Source organism: Lolium perenne, chromosome 5 (assembly GCF_019359855.2).
Source record: "Lolium perenne isolate Kyuss_39 chromosome 5, Kyuss_2.0, whole genome shotgun sequence".
Classification (NCBI taxonomy): Eukaryota; Viridiplantae; Streptophyta; class Magnoliopsida; order Poales; family Poaceae; genus Lolium; species Lolium perenne.
This window is the reverse complement of record NC_067248.2, coordinates 161,184,380-161,207,142: the sequence shown is the minus strand read 5'-3', so window position 1 is coordinate 161,207,142 and position 22,763 is coordinate 161,184,380. Positions and strand designations below refer to the sequence as shown.

The following is a 22,763-nucleotide window of genomic DNA, read 5'->3' as shown; positions in this document are numbered from 1 at the left end:
AACCTATATCGTCCGCTGCAACGCCAGCCTCGGTCGTGATATGGGAGGACTGATCCACCAACAAGATGAACCCATGAGAATGACATTACTCTAGCGACAAGACGGTGTAAGCACCATACTCCTTGGCGAGGTGTGCTAGGTCGACAACGATGATTTCCAAGATGACACCCCTGTACATCATCAAGACAAGTCCTACTTATTCGGCCTCGACCTTTTGCCGGTGCCGGCAATACCCTATAGATCATGATGGCATTGCCTTGAACTGTTGGCACACCAGCCGCCTCCCCATTGTGCCACACCCCCATTTGTGCAGTTTTGGATGGTGGCGTCTTTCGGCAACAACGAGGATGAGGAGTGTCATGAGGCCGAGTGGGAACCGGATCTGGGGGCCGCCCATGTCGTGCGCGAGGACGATGTCAAGTATTTCGATTATTTAGAGAAATGATCAACCGTTATAAAAAAACTATGAAAGTAGAGCACTTTGCTGACCACATTTTCTTAAAAAAACTCCACTCTTCGGGTTTACAATATCTCTGATTAGGATGTAGGCCACGTGGATCCTACTCAATACCCCTACTACATCTCCAAAATTTTCTATTGAAAAAGTTTATTGTGATATGGATTGTCAACTCTGATCTGCAGATTATCTTTTTGGAAGACATGATCTGCAGATGACCCGGCTGCTGGTACTCAAGACATTGAGAAATAATATGTTTTGTTATTTTCTTCACTATAGAAGATTATTATTTTGGGTTAAAACAGCGAGCTCACAGGAGTATCTGTTGTACGTATGATAGCAACTTCACAACTAAAACACCGTTTAGCAAGCGATGCAAGTCATCCTTCTCAAGTTATATTAAATCTGATTGGGCGCATCACATTCGTTAACACTGACCTTTCTTCACCTACTCGCTGGATTTCTTAAATTTCTACTTTTTTTTTTGCGGGTTTTCTACTTGAGACTTGCACACAAACATACGTTAAATAATCAGCATTGCTGATATATTTTCTTGAATAATATCGAGAGCAGCGAGATTTTGGGAAAGACTTTGAGGTGCATATACTCCTTCGTGGTAGATGGAGATGGCAACTTCTTGAGAAACGAAGGCAACACTACAACCATCACAGCTGTAGACTGGGCCAGATGAAGCTGGGCTAATAAGTGCCAAATATGTGAGCTATTTAAGTTTTAACCAAGATTTAGTGTTTTGCATTAAAAAAATACGGGATCTCTGGTACGTCTTCTAAGACAGGCTGCCCCGTGCAACGGTGCATGCTTAGAGCCCGCTGGATCGGTTTGTGGTTCCCGATAGCTGTTGGGCGGTTTGATGAAGCCTCTAGTGTCCAGATAATGTGTGTATGTGTGAGGTTAGGGCACATGGCCCCGACATGGCCGCCCATTCATCATGTTTTGTAGGTGTTGTGACAATTGTTCCCAGTGAGGTGGCTTCGGCTTGATCTTTATATTCCCTCTATAAGTCTATGTTGAATAATATAAATAAAAACGGCTATGTGCATTTTTGGTGTAGAGGCTGGGTTTCCACCTCCATTTTGAAAATAAATAAATATTGTATGGCCTATGTGTTCACCACCTATGTGTGTACTAAGTCGTTTCACAAAAAACGAAATTTTGTATGGCCTATGTTAAAAAAGACAAATTTTGGTGCTAAAATAAAAGTTTGCATGATATATTGTTTGTCTTCTTTTGTACGGAGGCACGGAGCATAAAAATCGATTTTTCAGGAAACTTTATGTGCACAGAAAGAATGTCTATGTGTACGACCAAAGATTATTAGGATTTTTTTCACATTTTGAAATATTTTATTTAGGTAAAGGTGGCATATGCACCTGAGATGAAAAATGATTTCAGAGATAAACCTCATTTAGACGTGGATATGAGCTTTATAGAACAAACTAAGGAAAACTCCAACATCCCCTCTACTTTGGCCCCATTTGTCCGTTTTATTGCACTAACAAAGTTTAGGTCTCAACGTTGCCCCAAAAAAGACAAACTATCTGCCGAGTTACCGTTTGGCACAAAACTTGCCATAAACTTGAAACCTATTTGGGGCCAAACGGACACTTGTACACGTTGGTGTCTGTCCACCTCCACATCTAGTCAGTGTCCACCGCCCCTAGCTACCCCGTGTTGCGTCTTTTTAAATTGTGCCACTCCACCCCACCCCCGCCCCCACTCCGGACTCCACTCCTAGCTATTTTTTGAAATTATCCAAGATTTCATGCGGAGGCGTCACTCCATCCGCAATATTTATCTCACAAATAAAGGTATTTTGACATTGTAAAATAACCTTATCTGCTGCAAAATCAAATCTAATAGCAACTGCCATAGTAATTTTTCTTTTAGAACAAACAGTCCGAAGGAAAATGGGTCTTAACATATTTATATATCAACGCCATTTTCTTAGGAATCAAAATGATAATGCCAAAATTAATCCTACTCAGGTCAATGTTACCTACAAGGAAAATAAAAAAAAAAAATTAGTTTCCAAGCAAGGCTCATAGAATTATGCAGGTAGCCCATTTTGCCCTGCAACCATTTTCCATTTAGAAGATGGCCTCCCTAATCTCATTCCCATGCCACATATCTTTATGTAATTGAAAAGTGATATCCACGGAGTGAGCAAACAAATCTTCATAATAATATTTAGCATTTTGTGGACACAAAAAAGTAAGGGACTTGTTGGATCACATGACTGAAAAATACATGTATAGAAAAAACATATGAATTCGAGAGGCTTGACGGTGCGAAACAGAAGAAAAGTGACTTGTTTCTACACGACCGAGTCTCGAAAAGAGGTCGAGGTGGATGCTAAAATTCCTGTAAAATTGAGGTATATGAATCCAGTTCATTGAAATTTGGGTAACACCACTCCCCTAACATAAAGAACTCTATAAGAAGAAACTATAACGTTTGAAATGTTACGGAAGTCCTATACAATATCCCTACAGTCTAAAGAGGGCTCGATAGAACTGAAATTTTGATTCGGCTTTCGGGTGCATATGAACCCATTGTTTGAAAGCATGTTTTAATTTTTTTTAAAAAATATTGATTTTTCATGTGCATCCAGACATTCCATGTTATCACACAAGTTTTTGGAAAAAAAAAATTTTTTTTTTGTGTACCGTGTAAAAAACAAAATTTGATTGCTCAAACATGATCGTGGGATTTTTTTTTAAAAAAATCTTTTCTACGCAGACTACATAAAGTATTTTTAATAATAGATTTACCGGATTGCTAACTCCTAGTTAGCCAGGAACTAAGTGAGAGTCTGATCAACTCGACGACCTTTAAATTTGCATCGTGATTCGTGCATACGAGAATTACACATGAATGTGTAATTGCACATGCATGTACAATGTGCAATTGCATATCCTTTTGCTCTAATTACACGTAAATTACACATGAAATCAGATTGACCGGGAATTAAGCTAATTCCCGCGTCCATGGATTTATATATAAACCTAGGAGCCAACACACCTCCTCCGAACATCCTTTCCAAAAGATAAAACAATTGAAACAAAGATAACAGTGAAACAATCAGTCCCGTGCGTTAATACGCCGGCTCCCATATTTAGACAGCACGTAAGTAGGAAGACACAGTGGCGGTAACAGTGGTTACCAACAGCTTTACAGAGAAACCTCCACCGGCTCACCCCGATAGTATTTTCGACCGGCATGAAAAATGGGCTCGTACCCGCGAGTGTCCCAAAAGCGCAGGCGTTTTTTCGAGCCCAATAAGAACGTCAGCAATCCGTGCTGACTCTTTCGTGAAGAGCGCGAATCGAACGTGCCGATGCCTCGTGGCACGACGGTTTTCGCGGGTGAGAGCGCTTTGTTAGCGAGAGGACGCGACGGTTCACATTGGAAACAACGCGGGAAGATTGGTTATCGGCGTTAATGTCCTCCCGCGTGGAAACCGAAGCGGCGATGAGGGCGGTGACTGACCACGCGGCGTTCGTCCACCTTCCCCACGCGCCTTCAATGTGCGTCCACCGTCACCCTTAAAATCCCACCGACACGCACTTCTCTTCTTTCCCGTCTTCCAACCCTAGCCGCCATTGCCGTAGACACCGTGCAAACAACCACCTCTCCCACGCACCCCACCGACCTGATGGCGCACAACGATGAGGCCGGCGGCAGCGGCGTGCTCCGCTCGCTGCAACTTACCTACGACGAGGCGGATGTACTGTACTGGCAGCGCATCCCCGTGCCAGTACAGTGCAAGTTACCGCACGGGTGGCACGTCTCCAACGCCGGCTTCGCCGTGCCACCGCCGCCACCGGCAAGACCAGAGATGCGCGCCCTCATCAACGAGCGGCGGAAGCGTATGACGCCGATGGAGAGGAACCTGCCGGCGAACACGCTCAACAGCCTGGCGTGGCCAGCGATTCGAAGATGAGCGCGCCATCGAGCTCGCGCGGGCGGCCTGCCGCGCGAATGGCCGCTTCAACAACGTCGGCCGCCGTGCCTGGTGGCACGGCCGCGACGTCGACGCCACACTGCAGCAGTATGGCTACCGCCAACGCGCCCGCAGCGACCCGCCGCGCGTCCCACTTTACTTCCCGCAGGCGGAGTGCATGGCGCCGGAGGCGCCGCCTCTGCAGAGTGCGCCGGCAAGGATGACAGCGTCCGGGAGCTCGCGCATCGGATCGTCAGTAGCCGGCGACCGCACGCGCTCGGCAGTGCCTGCGCCTCCTTCGGGAGGCGTCGTCATCCGCGACGGGGCGAGGTGCGCGTCTTCGGCTCCGGCCCGTCGGACGACGGGGTCGGGCCAACGCCGCCGCCTGAAGGAGGAGGACGCCACGGCCTCACGACCACTTCCGCAGGGGAAGAAGTAATGGTGGGAGAAGGAGGCGCAGGCGCAGGCGGCCCTTCGTGGCGGCGACGACCCGGAGGAGTTCCCCGGCCAGAACTTCATCGTCGGCTGCTCCATCGAGGAGGACTACCGGCAGATGATGATGGACCCGCGGCAGGCGGCGGCGTGGTCCGCCAGGGACCACGGTTCCAACTTTGTCGACCTCGCCGGACCATCCGAGCCGCCGGCGCCAAAGGAGGAGGAGGAGGACGACGACTAGTCCTTCGGGATATCCAGCAACGACGGCGACGACGGCAACAACCTCGACTTTAGCGTCTTCAACGCACGCCGTGGCTAGATTATTTTGTTTTTAGTTTTTTAGTTTAAATTCGAGTAACTTTTGTATAAATTTCGTTTGAATTTCGTTTCTAAAATACCAATTTAAGTTTGAATTTCTATTGGGACAGCCGTATGTGGGACGCCAGTGTGAGAACAACATCTCCAAATAGAGAATGCTCTGCCGGCACTCCATAAGGCGGTGCCGGCGCCGCCTATTTGGGGGCCGCCGGTGAAGAAATAGGGGGCGCCGCCGGTGGAGATGCTCTAAACTACTAGTCTTCACCAAGTTAAAAAGCCATAAAAAAAAAGAGAAAAACAGAAGGTTTCGCTGTCCCTTTCCTTTTAAGCACCTCCATCCTTCTCATCCTCGTCAGTCGCCCCCCACACACGTTCACATACGCGCGGTGCGCTGCGGGAGCAGAACGGAACAGCGTCACTCGGGCCAGCAAGGTAGCATATAGGAGCTGAAAAAGGCAAACAAGACTCAGCTTTCTCCCCGTTTGACCTCGAGCTCTGCAAGCCTCCTCCTCTCGCGACGACCGTCGCCGGCAATGGCGGCCGCCTCGGAGGAGGCCATCAAGCAGTTCTCCGCGCTCATGGAGCAGCGTGAGTGCTCTACCTTTTTCCATTCGTATCAATAGAAGCTTACAACGAAGGAAAAAGACAGAGAGACCTTGTTCTATATTTTGGTTTCTTGTTTTTGATGAGATGCGCCCTGCCTTCTTTGGTCTCTGCAGTGGAGGAGCCGCTCAAGACCACATTCCAGGTGCCGATCTGCTCTAGCTCCCGCACTTGTCGGATCTCTGCATCATTGCTACTCCTACTGTGTATCTCCTTGTGCTTCAGCGACTAGGAAAGAAAATTCTTCCGTTCTGGTGCTTCAGCGAGTGGGAAATCTTTGGTCCCAGTGCTGTTTCTGTTGGGTATGCGTCGGTTGTAGTTGAACTGTACCTGGATTTTGCCTCTGTTCTCGTCTCCTGCTTTGCATTTCTTGTGGATTTGGGGGCTGCTGTTCGCTGTAGCTGGTAATGTTTGGATCTTGGGAAATTCCTTCTTCTCCCGAGCTCAATTGAGGTTTCGCTTACTCTTGCTCTAAGTTCAAATTTTCATCAAATCCTCGAGAATTTAGCTCTACGATTTTGGTGTTCTCATTTGTTACTCCCGTTCGTAAAATTTGTCAGTTAATGACAGCCTACTTTTGCGATTTGAGCTTAATTGTGTTTTTCATCTCTATTCCTTGCTTGAAATTCTGTTGTTATCACGATGGGTTCTTTAGGAACGACTCTTACCTTTCCCCCACCCATAAAGCTGACATTTTCGTGAGGCTTTGCGCTTCGTCACCATGATAGAGATTCGTAGCTAAACTATGCTTTCCGTTAACCGAGCATTTTATTTTGTTTTTTATTCGCTTCAGTCGCATAGGGAGAGATATTTTTACATTAAAGATCTCATGACATGTGTGAAGCACTAGTACTTTCGTTAGGTCCTAAATGCAATTTTGGTACTACCGCATCTTGGATAGAGGAAAAAAGCCGATTTGGGAGTACATCACAGCTGTTCTGTCGGTGCCTTCAGAATTCAATATTTGCAGCTCTCAAGTGCTGTTTTTCTACGCATTCAACTCGTCACTAAATATGTTAAAGAAAACTCGTCAGTAAATCAACTCCTGTCTGCCGGCTTGGAGGGTTTCCAAGCACGAGGCTACAAGTCCTTAGTCAGCCAACCAAGCACACCATGATCACATTGATAGGAGCTAGATGCCGGTCCATCGTTTGCTTCTTCCATGTGAGGACTGAACCTGGACTAGCGATTCAGATATTATGTGGAGCTCAGCAAGCGGGCACGAATTAATGGCCGAAGAAGTTTGCTGTGGTTTGATCTGGACGTACCTTGTATTTATGTGTTCCTTGAGCCTGTGTGGCCTTGACTGTTCTAAGGGAAAGGTCTCGATTGCCCATTTGGACTTTTACTTGGTCCAAGAGTCCTTGTCCTGATAAGTAAGATGATCATGTTCCCGGACCTCGTTGGAAGTGTCCGTCTGTGCATCGCGCAACAGCGCAAATGGATCACAATTCGATATCTCCACTATGAACCATGTGTGTCTTTTTCTCTTTTCCGCAGTGCAATCACAATATCTCCACAGTGATGTCTGCTTTTCACCCCTCGTTTGTTGGCTTCCTGTCTGTCTAGATCTAAATCTGAACTTTTTTTTTATCTCTTCCAGTAGTTTTTGACACACGAATAGCACAATTTTCATATTTCATTATGGAATATTGCTTGCATTGTTGATAATTTAGTCTTGTATTGTTGAGTTTTGAGATTAAAATTCTTGGTAGGAGGAAACTAGTAGTGCTTATTCACTGTTACTGTTATGTGTACAGCATGTGCACCAAGGATACCCAAGAGGAACTCTGGTGCGTTTTCTCAAGGCAAGAGAATGGAATGTTCCCAAAGCCCATAAAATGGTAAAGCTTCTTATACAAACTTTACGATGTAAAATTGATGAAGCAACTTGTTCTCTCTAAAAATAAAGCATTGGACTATTTGGTGCAGCTAATGGATTCCTTAAATTGGAGGCTTCAAAATGAGATTGACACCGTTCTAGCTGTAAGTGCCTTCTACATTTACACAGTTGTGAAGAAAGTTAGACAAGACTGACTACCAAGTGACTCAAAATCTTTTACATAATGGCTGCAAAAGATGTACAAAATTAATTAAAGTAAAATAATAAATTATTTGTCCCCATGATCTTACATTGGTAGTAGAAATAGCATCACTTCTTTCTCATCATGCACTGTTTGTTTTAGCATATGTTGTTCATCTGAGCAGCAACCACTGTTTATTTCTGATGCAGAAACCAATTGTGCCCTCGGATTTGTATAGATCTATTCGTGATACACTACTTGTTGGATTAACAGGATACTCCAAGCAGGTAGAACAATCAGGCCCATTTTTCTTCAAACTTTTGTACTTTTGATGGTATCATATAATCAATTCCTGCTGGTCCGTCTGTTGGCGTCATTATGTTCCAGTTGGCACATGTTTGTCTAAACTAGTTGGTCTTGAACAACAATACATCTCTGGTTATATTTTATCTGGCAGTAATACACTTTCCTTTAGCAAAGCAGGCAACTAGTCTCAAAATGTTCATAAACCGTTGTTCTCATTTTCTATCAGTTTGCTTTGTCTGTATTAAGTAATGACCTTTGTGATGTAGTATAATTTTTATTATGCTGCCCTTTTTTCAGGGACAACCTGTTTATGCATTTGGTGTTGGTCTCAGTACCTTTGACAAGGCATCGGTAGGTGTTAACAGTTGGAAATTCTTAATCTTTGAGTTTAAATTTCAAATAATGTAAGGCATTCTACTACTAGATCAAAGTTCGAGTCGCTGTGTTAAAACTTCGTAGTACTAAGATTAGTGAGCAAATAAGTGCACATTTTTTTCTTGAGTTATCGGAATGTTAGTGAACTACAATTTTAGTTATATCAATTTATAGGGACACACAATACTTTTTTTCTGCTAAATATCATGTTCATTTTTGCCGCAGGTGCACTACTATTTGCAGTCTCACATACAGATGAATGAATATCGAGACCGTGTTGTACTGGTAAGTGCTGTTTATTCGTTATTCATATTTATTTTGCAGAAACATATAATGACTATGTTCCTCTCTTCATTAGCCGGGTGCATCTGAGATGTTCGCGAAACAGATTAATACATGCTTGAAAGTTATGGATATGACTGGTCTGAAGCTCTCTGCTTTGAACCAAATAAAGGTGGGTTATTCCTTGCATTATTAATTTGCTCTTAAAAAGTGATAAGCTTCTGTAAGGATCGGAATGAGAACTGCTCATAAGTTCCTTGCATATGTGACATTTTTGTTTGCAACAAATTCGAACATAAACATTTGGTGACAGTCTCATAATGCATGTACATGTCATCAAGCTGTGTGGCATGATGGGAATTGAAGGTGAAACAGAATCAAGAATACGATATCATGTTTAGAGTGATGAATATTTGCAAGAAGGGATATGAATTTTTAAGCATATACATTAGCCCTCATGTTTCTTGTAGTTAAAAACAGAATCCGAGGGACAGTCGAGAGTAGCTTTTTTAGTGCTGCCAAATTGCTTCACCACTGGGGTGACTATATTACTGATTTATAAAGAAGTCTACATGCCACCAAGTCAAGTCAATAATGGCCACCAAGTCATCTATGGGCACGATTAACTCACTCATACTTTTATTCCCTTGTTTGCTTCTCCTTATTTTGTATATTGGCCACTTGCCTGCCATGCTTTCCTGAATCTTGACTCCGGAGTTGTCTATTCCTGGTGGAGGTGTCAACTGACCAGAAGTTTTTGTGGATGTTGCTTAATGGGACCGGGGATAGTGTTGGACTACCTAAGAATTGTTTGTTTGTTGAGGTGTGGTGTGGTAGTGGGGCCAGGGATAGTGTTGGACTACCTATGGAATAGCGTAATATGAAGATATTTGGACCAAAACATACACATCCTTAAAAGTTAATAAAGCTAGCCATGATGGCATTCCCTAAATAACATTTAGTCTAGCCATGCCAGATTTTTTTTGTCTAACAGATAAGTTCAATAGATCTTGAGTTCCAGAGCAACTTTGCTAATACACCATCGAGTCTGAGAATACCATATATGCCTGTCAAAAGTCAGAACACATATAGCATGACCTTATATCCCTGAGAAATACATTTTTTTTCTTGAATGAAAGTGACATTTCATACTAGACTGAGATCTACATGTGTGTTGGATGCAAATTACACCGTTGTATTTGGTGTAACAATTCTCAGGTCCTTCTTTTGTTTATGTATTGGTTTATTTTGGCTGCCATGTGCGTTTAGTTTTCAAGGAAAATAAACATTGCAAATTCCTTATTGGTAGTTTCTATACAATGCAGATGTTGAGCACGATCACAGCTGTTGATGACCTTAATTACCCAGAGAAAACTGAGACCTATTACATTGTGAATGCTCCGTATGTTTTTTCTGCATGTTGGAAGGTTAGTACTTGATCTGCTTCACATTTAAATTTTGACATAGCTACATCTTATAGTAAATTGATTGGAGTTTCTGTTCACTCATGGGCAGGTTGTGAAGCCTCTTTTACAAGAACGAACCAAAAAGAAGATCAAAGTCTTATCCGGCCCTGGAAGAGATGAGTTATTAAAGGTTAATATTCGTAATTTATCTCGTTTATTTCAGATCAGTTCTTTTGCTTCAGGAATCAGGGCAGTGGTTCTCAGTGCTCACTTGGTTTTACATTCTTTAACATTGAGTTCTCGTTGAACTGACTTCTTAAACACGCGAGCACAATTTATCTAGGCGAACCTTCTGCATTTGCGCATGAGTGCATCTTAGCTTCACATTTGGTAACAAATGAGAGATTTACCTGCCTGGGATCCATATGGTAGTGGGCACAACATTACACAACTATCCTACATTCTTTGACCGAACACACTCCTATTAGCGCGAATTAACTGACTTGAAAGAAGTGCTTATACTTTTGTACAGCTGTGCTTTACCTAATTGTTGGGGTGGTCCTGTTGCTCTGATAGCTGATGAACCCCCAGCGGCCCAGCCACCACCATAAATTGGCACCTCTCTGATCAAAATCTGTATCGTGTCACTCGCAGGTTATGGACTACCAGTCACTACCGCACTTCTGCAAGAGGGAAGGATCCGGATCCGGTTCGTCCTCAGACGAAGTCGACTGCTACTCCTACGACCATCCCTTCCACCAGCAGCTGTACAACTTCGTGAAACAGCAGGCTCTCAGCCAGGACACTGTCGGTCCCCTGAAGCAAGGGTCGATGCACGTCAAGGTGCCCACCCCGGACCTGGAGGAGGCCAAGATCATCGAGACGATCGAGTCGGAGCTCAACAATCTGAGGGGAGGAGGCGATGGGATCTCCCGCTCCTTCAACAGGATCACGATCGAAGGTCCGTGAATGATGGTGCTAACATGATGATCAGAGTGCCTGAGATGCGGCACGTCGTGCGGAGGAGGTAGTCGCCTATTATCTTGACCCTGGAATCATATTTCTTGGGTCATAGCGATTCTTGCTTGCAATCGCTGGCTGCAAGCTTGAGTAGGACCGATAGAGGAAGTAGTAACACGCGATTCGAACAACAACCGAGTATGTATTGTCGGAGATGGTAGTATTTTAGTTCTAGTTAACCTAGCTAATGTACCGTTTGCATGTTGCTGCTTTCATGCTTTGTCATGGCAGGGTAATTATCATGTTCCCGCACATGAATGACACGACCTCTATGTATCAACCTATATATGTATGTATGTATATATATGTAACCGCCCTCGTTGGAGTGGTATATTAATATCAAGTGTTGTAGGACTCGCTGCTAGATGAACCTGCATTGATGTGATTTTCAAATGTCGGTGATTTTATTGATGTGGAGGTCGGATGACTGAACTCTTTTCTATTCTTGGACGGTCTTGAACACTACTGTGTGGCTGTATGAACTTTTGCAAAGAATCAACAGAAGTCTTTCCATTTTGAAAGAAAAAATGACGGTTCGGACTGTTGCATCGTCTGAATTTTCAGAGGGAGGAAGAAACAGAAGGCTGTTCCGTTGCAACTAGAGTAACGCAAAACTTTGCAACTAGGAGTAACATTCAGTCAGATCTTGGTCGAGCACCATTAACGGCTCCCTCCGAAAATAGCCGTTTTGGTTCGCCGTGGAGGCAGGCCCGCGGTTACCGGAGCTGCTTTAACACCGAGTGGTTTATGAGGAGCAGAACAGCAGCAGCCTCTCGTACATAAAATCCACGCTTCTCCTGTCACATTTCCAGGCAAAAAACACTCTGCATCTTACATCGGTTTTTCTTCCACCAAGTGGCAGTTCCTAGGCAGGGAAGCGACGAGAACGGCCGGACGAGGGAGGAATCATGGAGCCGATGGCGATCATGACGGTGACCGGCGGCGTGCTCGGCCCGATCTTCGTGGTGCTGTCGCGGATCCAGCCAGTCGTCGACTTCTTCCGGCGGCTTTGCGACTGCCTCCGGCACCCCACCCGCCGCCCCGCCAGGCCGGTCAGGGCGCCGTGGAAGCGTGCACCTGCGGAAGAGTAAAACATTTTCTTCACCCTATTGAACACATCAACGAGACGGGCCTTTGGATGGATGCTGGATGGTGGATATAATCAAATCAATACTGTGTATCTTCTTTGTCCTAGTGTTCGTATAGGAATGATTGATGTTAGAAGCAAGTAATGTACTAATGAAATGTCCACACCGCGCCAACCTGCCCGCTCTATATAATACTAGCATGAACTGGCGCGGCGGCACGCCGCGCGTAAGTTGTAATATGACGGTGGTAATTATCAACATGATGATTTATCTATGTGATATCCTTATCTCAGTGAATGAATGAGGAAAATTCATGCACCACGAAAAACTTCTTTGTTGTGCGGGGGACCGAAAAAACTTCAACAGGCTAATTTTAAACTTGTTGCTAGTATATATATTCCTAGTTGAGTACATAGTTGGTAAGATAGACCCATGTAGGGAGTATTGGCTAGAGACACTAACATGCATACATTCTTCCTCATTAGATAGCTGATAGGATTGACTTGCCTAAGCAGTACCACCTAAACTGTATACTTCAAGTAATTGGAACGAATATAAATTCTTAGAATGCTAAGGCGGGTGGTCTTGGTGTTCCCCTGTCTTCAAACTGTGAGTGGTTGGCACTGTTATATTCATCGGCAGACGGAATAATGGTGATGAATTCTTTGCTTGGCACATAGAAGGCTAGAACTTGAGCAAGCTCTGCCCAAAGTAATTGAAAGAAAGCTATGGTGCCAGCATCGGAAAGGTAGTGCAAGTCTTCTATGATCGTCGTTTCGTGTTCAGATAATCCTAAGCCACCCTTCTTGAGAATATTGTCCCACCGAAACTTTCTGGCTAGTGCTGGGTGTCAAACCCAACCAGGAAAGAACTTGGAACCTCATAAAAAATAAGGGGCAAGTTTAGTAGTTGTTGACAGAAAACACAACGTGAAAGTTTAACAACTCCAATTCTATATGATACTAAAGCAAGATCCATTACTAATATCAAAGATGGTAAGCTCATATTTGTTGTATCTACACTTCAAAACCAGAAGCATCATGACCGACACCCAGCTGCAGGGAACAAACCAGAAGCACGTCAGCATCATGTATATTCTAGTAAGCTAAACATGATGAAATGCTAAATATATAACCACTCATTTCATGAGAACAATCTGCATATAGAGCATCTCAATCCCTCACACAATGTGCTTTAAAACAAATGATCGGTGCCAGTATAACAGGAGTAAAGCACTTACGTGTGAAGAACCATATCAGGAAGGAACTAAAACTACAAAATGCAAAGAAACAACTAAGCCAACACTACTGTTAGATTCAATCAGGAAGTTGCTGGGTGCACAGGGAGGCTACAATACTGATTGCATGAAAAGCTATCTTCTTAATCTGGCAATCCGAGTTTATAAATTGGCATAAAATCAAAGAATTACAAAAGTGTGTAGAAAAGAGAGCATGTAGCGGTTATGGAGCTAGCAATGCTGATATAGTATGTAAGCACAAATACAACATGAGAGTATGGATAACCTGATCGACATACCTCTAGCTTATATTTATCCTCCCTATGACATTTTGGAAGGGGGCGAAATTCTTCTGCCAGCCTGCACTCTTGTAAATTTTCTTGAGAAACAAAATTGGCTGAAACCTTTACATGACTTCCCAAGAACAAACAAATAGTTTTTTCTGATACTTCTTGGATAATTTTGCAGATACTCTGCAGAACAAAATAAAGTAACCTACTAAAGAGATATCAAAGTGACAGGCCTTGAGCACCTCTTGAAAAAAGATATTTAAGCCAGGAAGTAGGAACAAATATCATCTAGGAATCAACACTAATAAATTTGGATTAACCAAATCTACGTGCTTTTGTAGTAGAAACTGAATGGATATACCTAGATACAGATCCATGAACTGCACTTATTGATAAACTCAAATGAGATGCTGCCTACCATGCATTTTAAAAAGGTGATCCATATAGCATATATATGCCGACTGAACTCAAAAAAATTATATAAGCTAAAACAGATAACAAAGAACCATGTCTTCCGTGCTACTACTGCGGATTGGGAGCCGAGCTGGAGTGTAGGGCTTAAAGAGGCATGAGATGTGAGCATTCATGTGCGCGGTATAAGTTGTGTTCAGTGTCACATTTCCTAATTCAATGAGATATGACAGGTCTTCCACATGGTGAATTGCTCTTCTAGATGACCTGACCAACAAATAGGTACCCGGTGGCAAGAGTAAGTTGCACTATGGCGAAATAGCACATATAGCTCATTAGAATTCATCTAATATTCCAGTATCATTTCGCTTACCATGAAACAAGGGTGTCACAAAATTCTCAAAAAAAAAGAATGGTGTCACAACAAGGTGCATACTAAATGCATTATGGGTTTCAAGTTCTTTCACAATATGATAAAAAGTTTCGAATAAATTAAGTAGACTGATAGGTAATCATAGTGAGATCCTTTCAAGTCTAAATACAATTATTACTAAGGATCCTCTATTAATAAAAGCATTGAACATCAAATCATTGGTGACAGATCAACCATGGACAGACTAAATGTTGGACATTGCAAAATTTGCAATTTGTTTTGCTAATAGTCTGATGACCGCGGTAGCCAAGCCTCAATGACCTATCAATTTTTCCGAAAGTTCTATGAGCTAAAGAACAAAAAAGCATTTGTATCACAACTTAAAGTGTCCGGAAGATGCGCTGGAGGTGAGTAAACTATTGTTTTGCATGGTAGAAAATTCCACGCAACGGAACTGATCATTTTATTGCTACTAAATGGTGGTATAACATATGTGTGCGTGGAAGGACTTGACAGCAGAATTTACTAAACCTGTTACATGATACCCATTTAGTAGGTAGAAGTCATAAGAATAATTATATCCTTGATATTTGTCTGACTTGCACAATGGTAAAGTAATTATTTTGGATAGTGGGGAAGTGTTGCGGGTAAGGAGCTGTCTGGGACCGTTGATGTCGTGGCATGTGACATGGTTGGCCATCAGTTAAAGCATCAGCCAGAAGTAGAAAAGGTGAGTATAGTAACTTGTTACCTTTTATGGTCGTCTAGAGAAAATACTTTTGTGTTTCTAGTTTGTCGGATATTATATGCACTGAGTATCACTTTGGCACCATTATTTGACAACTGTGCAATAGTTCAATACATCTTGTCCACAGAGCATCTTAAAGTCCTAGTTCCATGGAAATTTGGTCAGCTGAACACAATAAAACAAAATTTCTTAACAAACAATATCAATAAACCCAAAATTCTGGGACGATACTAAAGCTATATCTTAACAGTTTTCAGCAGCACTCAGCCGCTACTTCTTGATGGCAAGCTGAAAGAGAAAAGCAACAGAGATCAATAAATAGTGGAACCATGTAGTAGTAGTACTGCAATACTTCTTTCTTAGCTGATCACTAAATAATTTCATCTTCTTTAAGTAAAGTATATGGTACACCGACACACAAGAATTACTTGGTTAATACAAGACTCTAGTGCGAATGCATGGAGAAAAGTTATCAAGCAAAATACTGTCAAAGCCAAATGAACCAACGAATACATAAAGATATACACCAAAACTCAATACCTTCCCTAACTAAAGTAGGCCAGTATGACACAACAATAAAAGAAATACGCATGCATGCTAAATACAAAGAATCTCATGTTTTTCTTTGCAAGACTGAACCCCTTGCCTTAATGCACAAGAAGGATTTGCATGGAACATGCAATTTGAAACATGCACCATGATGCTCATAAGGCTGCATATGTGAATGCATATATCTCACCCACATAAAATGTATAGTGAAATTGAGCATATAGGGAAGCCATAGGATATTAACTTGGAAAATATAAAGGTGAGGAAGACTATGAAGTCTGGCAATAAATTGGATAAACCTTGTGTTTAGACATCAATAACAAAGTATTTTCAGAGAGAGAGAGAGAGATCAGGATAAAGATGGATACACTAACAAACTATCTACTTACACATCAATGCAGTTATTCAAATTGCAACCAACTAAAAAAGGACGCTATGTGGAGACAGAGTTCAAAGAAGAGCCAATTCTCTCGCCGGTGAATGCACCTCCCCTACATACCCAGCCGTTCTGAGCTTGAGTCCCAGGTCTTGAGCAGCTGCAGCCTCCTGCCATGACCACCCTAGCTAGATGTCCTAGTAATATTATCATATGTATCAAGAAAATGAATTGCCTCTGCTACAATACCTCTTACAAATTCCAGTTAGCGGCACATAATACTTCAGGCTGTTAGTAGTTTGAGGAAACAACCAACCAAATAGTTGAGGAAACTGGAAAACTCTCAAAATGACATCTTAACTCGTGGTTGGACATGTATGCATCAATATTTATGCAACAGGGTACAAAATACTAAGCATTTAGCATGCACTTTTTATATTTACTTTTCAGAGATTTAACATAAGGCAAATGATTATGCACTTCATTGTGAGTAGAACACGATAACATAAGGTTACATATCTTAGCTAATGTTACACCGTATATTAATTAATGGATATGGAGTAAAAGCTAATGCTACGAAAAGAGAGTCGTCAACAAAAGACTTGCATAGGTTCTTGCCTCTTGTTGAACGACTATGCAGAATCAAATGCTTCTAGTCTGAATCACTATGCACACTATGAAAAATCGAATTGAGGTTATTAAACATGCCATCTGAAACGTAAATCTCAATATCTTTCATCAAGCAAATGACAGAGCTATACCATCAGAACTCAAATTCGGAAGGAAGTGTATCAACTATCATTCTTAGGCTTGTAGTGGGGAAACTTTGATGTTTACATCTTACTGTCCTTCAATTTTTTTGCTTTCACTAACTGAAGATAACATTGTTCACTTGCACTACTTTTTTAAACGGTTGTATACGCTGTCATTCACTCCAAGTGGACTGAGAAACTATAAATAAGCCTTGCTTAACTTGTGTTTGTGCATAATTCTACAATATTAGACTATTAGTAGATCACTGAAATCACACAATCAATTCTTGGCTGCTCTGTAATACATTTCACTTTTAACCATATTATATAATTTACAAACCGCATTACTTCAAAAGCGATTGTACATGGCAATGCAATTCTTTACATATAATGAAGCACATCCTTATATTTTTCATACATACAATTATTTTAAACAAATACTACTCAACAGACGCCTTTCGAAAATACTACTCAACAGAAGTAATGCTATGAAATCGTGAGCCCAGGCTAGCTTATAGTTCTGTAAGTTTGAAAGATATGGTCTGTTGTGGGCAAAAGAACAGATTTCCACGGGCTAACACACAGGTTAAATTGTAAACTAACTATAAATTATACATTTTGCACTTGTTGGCTAATAACTCACCTTTCCTTGTTGTTGGCCCTGACCGGTGCTGCAGCTGTTGCGGAAGCCATGCTGTCGAACCCAGGGGACGCCTGCTGGAATGAGACGCTGCCGCCAGTGGCGACTCCGCCCGGGGCATTGGTGTCGCGAAAGCCGACGACGACAGTGGTGGCGGGTAGAAGACCATGGCCGACACGGCCGGCGGTGCAGAGACTGTGGCAGCCTTGGTCCCCGAGAAGACGGCCGGGAGCTGGGGCATGGTCTGGTCGCCTGGAAGATGTACTGCGGCTGGATCGCCCCGAACTGTTGTTGTTGCTGCATCTCGAGCGGAATCAGAACGGTGGGCTCCTCCATCTAATACATCAAACTCACGAAGATACAATAATCAGATTATGCAAGGTATTAAGAGGAGAGGGAGAAGGAGGAAAACAGATCGAGAGCTCAAACGACAAATTAGGGAGATGAGATGTTGTAGGGAGATAAGATGAGTCAGCAAGGAGGATTTTTTGTGGTCAGTTCGTCGTGCTCCTCCATTGGTCCTGAAAATTAGAGAATCGGGGGATCAAAGAAAGAGGATAAAAAATTGCAGCCGGAGGCTTATCTTTTGGTGTTCGTTAGGGATGCCTTCGCTCCCCACTTTCTGCAAGCCGCCAACGCACGACCAGATACTACCGCTAGCCGTGGAGTTGGGAACGCGCCCAGGACCAGATGATGCGGCCGCCGCTCGCCTTGGTTCAAGGACCCGCCGGCAGATGCTGAACTCCAGTATTCGCCGGCCTCTCCAAGTGTGCATCTTGACCGACGGCGCCGCCTGTTGAGAGATAAATAGAAGATGAGAGATATAAGAGGATGGGATAAAGAGGAGATGAGGCGAAGTACCTGCATAGCGAATTAGCGATTGCGGTGGAGATTGCAGCTCCTTCTCCTTCTCCATCACACCGCAGCCGATGGCGTCATTGTTGGGGATGTAGTCGAGGCGGGCGTCTCCGTTCTTGCCGCTTGCGCCGCCACAGCTCGAGAATGGGAGAAGCGTCAGGAAGGGGGCGGAGGCAGGATTAGGCTCACTCGCGCATGTGGAGGTAGAGATTGGTGGAGAAATTACTTGGGAGAGAGGAGAAGGTTTGGGAGAGGGATACGTGTGGGGTGGGGTAACAAATTGAAAGGAAGTGGACACGCGGCCGAACAAACTCAGCACCGCTTTGACCATTGAGAATGGCTACAGTCACAGCCGGGGAGCAGCAAGAAAACGCAGCAGTGAAGTTTCTTTAATATGTGTCGACACCACATAAAATTCAAGCAAGCTAATAAATTGCTGCAGAACCCCAAACGGTACACAGGAAAGAGACTGTGGAAACCAAAATATCAAACAGCACACGTGTCAGTTAACGGCCTAAGCATCAAAATTAACAAAAAATCTGAGAAAAATCGGATCTGTTAAGGTTTAATATAGTAGTTATAATACAACATCTTCGACCAGATCCGTTACATTTGTGTATGTAGAAACAAATAAACAATCGTGTAGCATCTCACCTACGAGCTTCCTCAGTGTTCATGTATTTTGCTAAATCGATCTGTTAGAGATATATTTGGTATAAGTACGGTTTATGTAGTCTAGGATAGAGATAGATCTTGTGTCTTGTCTTGCACTCCAAGATGATCCTTGTACGCTTATATATACTCGCCCATGAGGCTTAATAATACATCCAACATATTCCGTCAATCTCTCTCCCTCTCTATCGTTCTACATGGTGTCAGAGCGCCGCCGATCCTAACCTAGCCGCCGCCCAAGCTTCCGCGCCGCGCCGCCCCCGGGGAGGTTGATCTCCATGATCTACTCCGGGGGCCGCGAAACCCGTATGAGGGTTCGTCCGCCGATCCGTTGATCCGCTGCCCTCGAGTCTTTTTTTCCAATCTGTAGATTGGTTTTCTTTTTGCTCCGCCGGTCGCTCGACCGGCGTTTTCTTTTTTGGTTTTGCCGATCATAGATCGGATTGAGTCGCCCACCGCCGCCGTCACCACGCGCCTCTACTCCAACCTCGGCATCGACACTGCACCGGCTCTTCCCCATCATGCGCCCTATTGAAAGTATAGAGATGGTAAACCTAGAGGGGGGGGGGGGGTGAATAGGTTTCTACAAATTTTAATTCTTTCTTTGCAATATTAGGCTTTGCGGAATATAAAGATGAGCCTAATGCAAACTAGGTGAAGCAACCTATATGAGGATACAACTAACTCGAGCACGAAGGCTCTCACAGCGATTAAATCACAAGTAAGGAGTTCGGTTAGAGATAACCGATAGCACGCGGAGACGAGGATGTATTCCCGTGTTCCCTTGCTTTGCAACAAGGTACGTCACGTTTGGAGGAGTGGAGGTCCCACGAAGGATTCCCCGCGCCACGAAGGCTCACCCTATTCTCCGGAGCCTATCCCACGAAGGAATAGCTCACTCACTTGTGGTAGACTTTGAGGTAGCCTCCAAACCTTCACAATCTTGCCCGGAGCAAATCCACAGCCCGGATGCTTCCTGACTCCTCTTGCCTACCTAGGGTTTCCAAGGAACCCTAGGAAGCAAGCTTCTCAATGAATACAAGGGGGAATGAGATTTGGCTTGGTAGAACGGTAGATCGGGTCCTCCTCTAATGATTCCCCGGAGGGATTTGAGTTTGGGTGGAGGAGGAGGGAGATCTGAGGCTTTTGGTGTTTCTAGCAATGGAGTAAGAGAGAGAGAGCTCAAGAACAGCTTGTAGTGTAGTGCCTAACTGTCTAGAGGTAGGAGAAGGGCTATTTATAGTGTTCTTCGAAATATGGCCGTTGCCACTTGCCACCTCGCCTTTTCCTCGACAAACCCGGTCCGATCGGGCCACGACCGGACAGCCCGGTGGTGAGGCCGGTCGACCGGCCGTGACCGACGCCTTTTGCTGGTCCCGGAGCTCCTCCGGTTGGCGGCAGTTGGCGCCGGTTGCCGCCCGGTGGACCGGACGGAGCACCGGACCCGCCGGTCGAGAGCCCGGTTGACCGGGCGCAAACCGGATCTGCCGGCTCCTCCTTTGGAGCCCGGTTGCCGCCCGGCTGACCGGCCACCACGCCGGATCGGGCCGTTGCTGGCCCGGTTGGACCGGGCAGGTGACCGGATTTCTCCTGTAACCCCTTTTTGATTGTTGTTGAAATGGGGGGTGACCTTTAGCCTTCTTGTTCCTTTGATACACCATTTACGCCTCATTGCCTAATACCTGAGATTGTACTTATAAACATATTAGGCCAAATACTTTAGCACGGTGTCATCGTTACCAAAATAATGGATAAGGGTGAAATACCCTTACAATCTCCCCCTTTTTGGTATACGATGACAAACCGAGCTAGAGTCACAAATAGATATTATGATAAGCTCTAAACCTTGATTCCATATAAGATATTACGAAAGCTCCCCCATAATGTGTGCACTTGGAGAATTTGCGTTTGAATGCAAAGTACACCATTTGTGAAACATGAGAAGCTCCCCCAATATCTTTAGGAAACAAGCATGGTATGGAGATGTGCATATCAAGATATATAAGCATAGCATAATCATCCTAACATAGAGTAGCACACATAATAGTCGTCCATACACATCCATACACGAATAATTGGAAATAGCAAATGGTTCTTGAAAAACTCAAAGTAAACAAGCACAAGCCATATAAAATCCAAATAAAGCAACTCCCATGGCTTGTGGCAATCAAAGAACCCCGTGGTCTAGACTCTACTCTCTTCTCCCCCTTTGGCATCGGAACACCAAAAAGGCGAAGAAAAGAGGAGAGATGCTATCGCACCCATCAGTAGTGCCCAAAACCAAGCGAGGAGGAGCTCTCGCGTGCGTCATCATCACCCGCATCATCATCACCCGCATCATCATCAGCATCACCAGCAGTAGGAGTGGAAGCACGAGCAGGCCTAGTAGGAAGAGCACCATGAGCGTACACGGAGAAGTCGAAGTTCTGGAGCATCTCATCGGTAAGAAGAGGCATCTCCCACTGAGGTGCTATCACAGGCTCCATCTCAGGTCCAGGAGGAGGAACAGGGTGGTTCCTTGAGGCCATGAATTCATTCTGGCGCCTCCGTGTCTCCTGGGTCATAGTAAGGGTCTGATGGGCAACATCATTGCTGTTCTTGCACATTTGGAACATGCATGTGAAGAATCGAGCGGCCCCATGCTGGGAGCGCCGAGAGTGACTGGAGCTAGCATCATGATCATGGTGTGCCTTGGAACGGCGCTCAATGGTGGTCGTCATGGAGGGAACGTCTGAACGAGTGGCCTCCTGAATGGGGAACCTGAATGGATCCATGATGACTTTCTCACCAATAGCGTTCCGAGGAGCGGGAACAATGTAGTTGATGAGCCGCTGAACATACTGGGCGTAGTTGGGAGTCATGCGGTCCATAATTGCTCTCTTCGAGTTCACGATAGATAAGATCACAGCCATCAATCTTCCTCACCCTGTCAGGATGACAATAGTACATCAAGTTGAGGTGATAGTTCCGGACTTCACTGTGGTCTCCAGACTTGCTGATGAGGTTCTCCCGGAACAGCTTGGCAAGTACCAAATAGGAGTAGTACATCCCAGAGATAGTGGGAGGTCCAGGCGTAGGGTTCGCAGGATAGCAGAAAGAGATGTCACCCCTAGTAAGCCTGGACCGTGAATGAATCTTGTACCCTGGATTACTGTCATCACCACAACCCATGGCTGCACGGAACTGAGAGTAGGAGCATGAGTACTTTGTCTTGCCGGTCATCCAGGTGAGGGTGCGGTCTTCATCATCATGGAAGAAGACAGTGCAGTGAAACTGACGGACAAGGAGGGGACAAAATGTAGGATCATCTTGGGTATCATCAGGCTTGAGGCACACAAGGTCATACAATCCCAGACTCCTCAAGGTTTGAACCACAAAACGATACTTTGTGGCTTCATGCAAGGCAAGTTCGTCAGGATTGATGGCCTTGGGTGATACAATATTACCATGCTTCATAAACTCATGAGAATCATAGAAACCCTCCCAGAGGGCTGCTTGTGTGTTGGTCCAGAATGCCTTGTCCGCACGAGTGTAAGTTGGCTTCTCAAAGCGATATGGATTCAGTGTCCTCCATTCCTG

At 44.2% G+C, this 22,763-nt stretch overlaps 1 protein-coding gene and 1 long non-coding RNA gene across 5 annotated transcripts; one reads left to right on the top strand and one right to left on the bottom strand.

The window, feature by feature from the left end:
- The first annotated feature begins 5,527 nt into the window (after window positions 1–5,527).
- LOC127300411 (phosphatidylinositol/phosphatidylcholine transfer protein SFH9) lies at window positions 5,528–11,527 on the top strand. The gene is made up of 11 exons (XM_051330519.2): window positions 5,528–5,762; window positions 5,894–5,922; window positions 7,538–7,621; window positions 7,710–7,763; window positions 8,011–8,088; window positions 8,405–8,458; window positions 8,708–8,767; window positions 8,841–8,936; window positions 10,090–10,191; window positions 10,280–10,360; window positions 10,825–11,527. The coding sequence occupies exons 1-11, from the start codon at window positions 5,708–5,710 to the stop codon at window positions 11,137–11,139; spliced, it is 1,008 nt and encodes a 335-aa protein (XP_051186479.1). The 5' UTR covers window positions 5,528–5,707; the 3' UTR covers window positions 11,140–11,527.
- Window positions 11,528–12,646: 1,119 nt separating this feature from the next.
- On the bottom strand, window positions 12,647–18,835 carry LOC127300412 (uncharacterized). 4 transcript variants are annotated; one of them, XR_007851219.2, is made up of 4 exons: window positions 18,516–18,835; window positions 13,815–18,447; window positions 13,260–13,333; window positions 12,647–13,157 (listed from the first exon to the last, which is right to left on the bottom strand). It is a non-coding gene; the product is annotated as an uncharacterized lncRNA (long non-coding RNA). The 4 variants fall into 4 exon arrangements; XR_007851220.2 differs by having other exon boundaries at window positions 12,647–13,333; window positions 13,815–13,988; window positions 15,341–18,447; window positions 18,516–18,833; XR_007851218.2 differs by having other exon boundaries at window positions 12,647–13,333; window positions 13,815–16,459; window positions 17,658–18,447; window positions 18,516–18,833.
- Window positions 18,836–22,763: the final 3,928 nt, after the last annotated feature.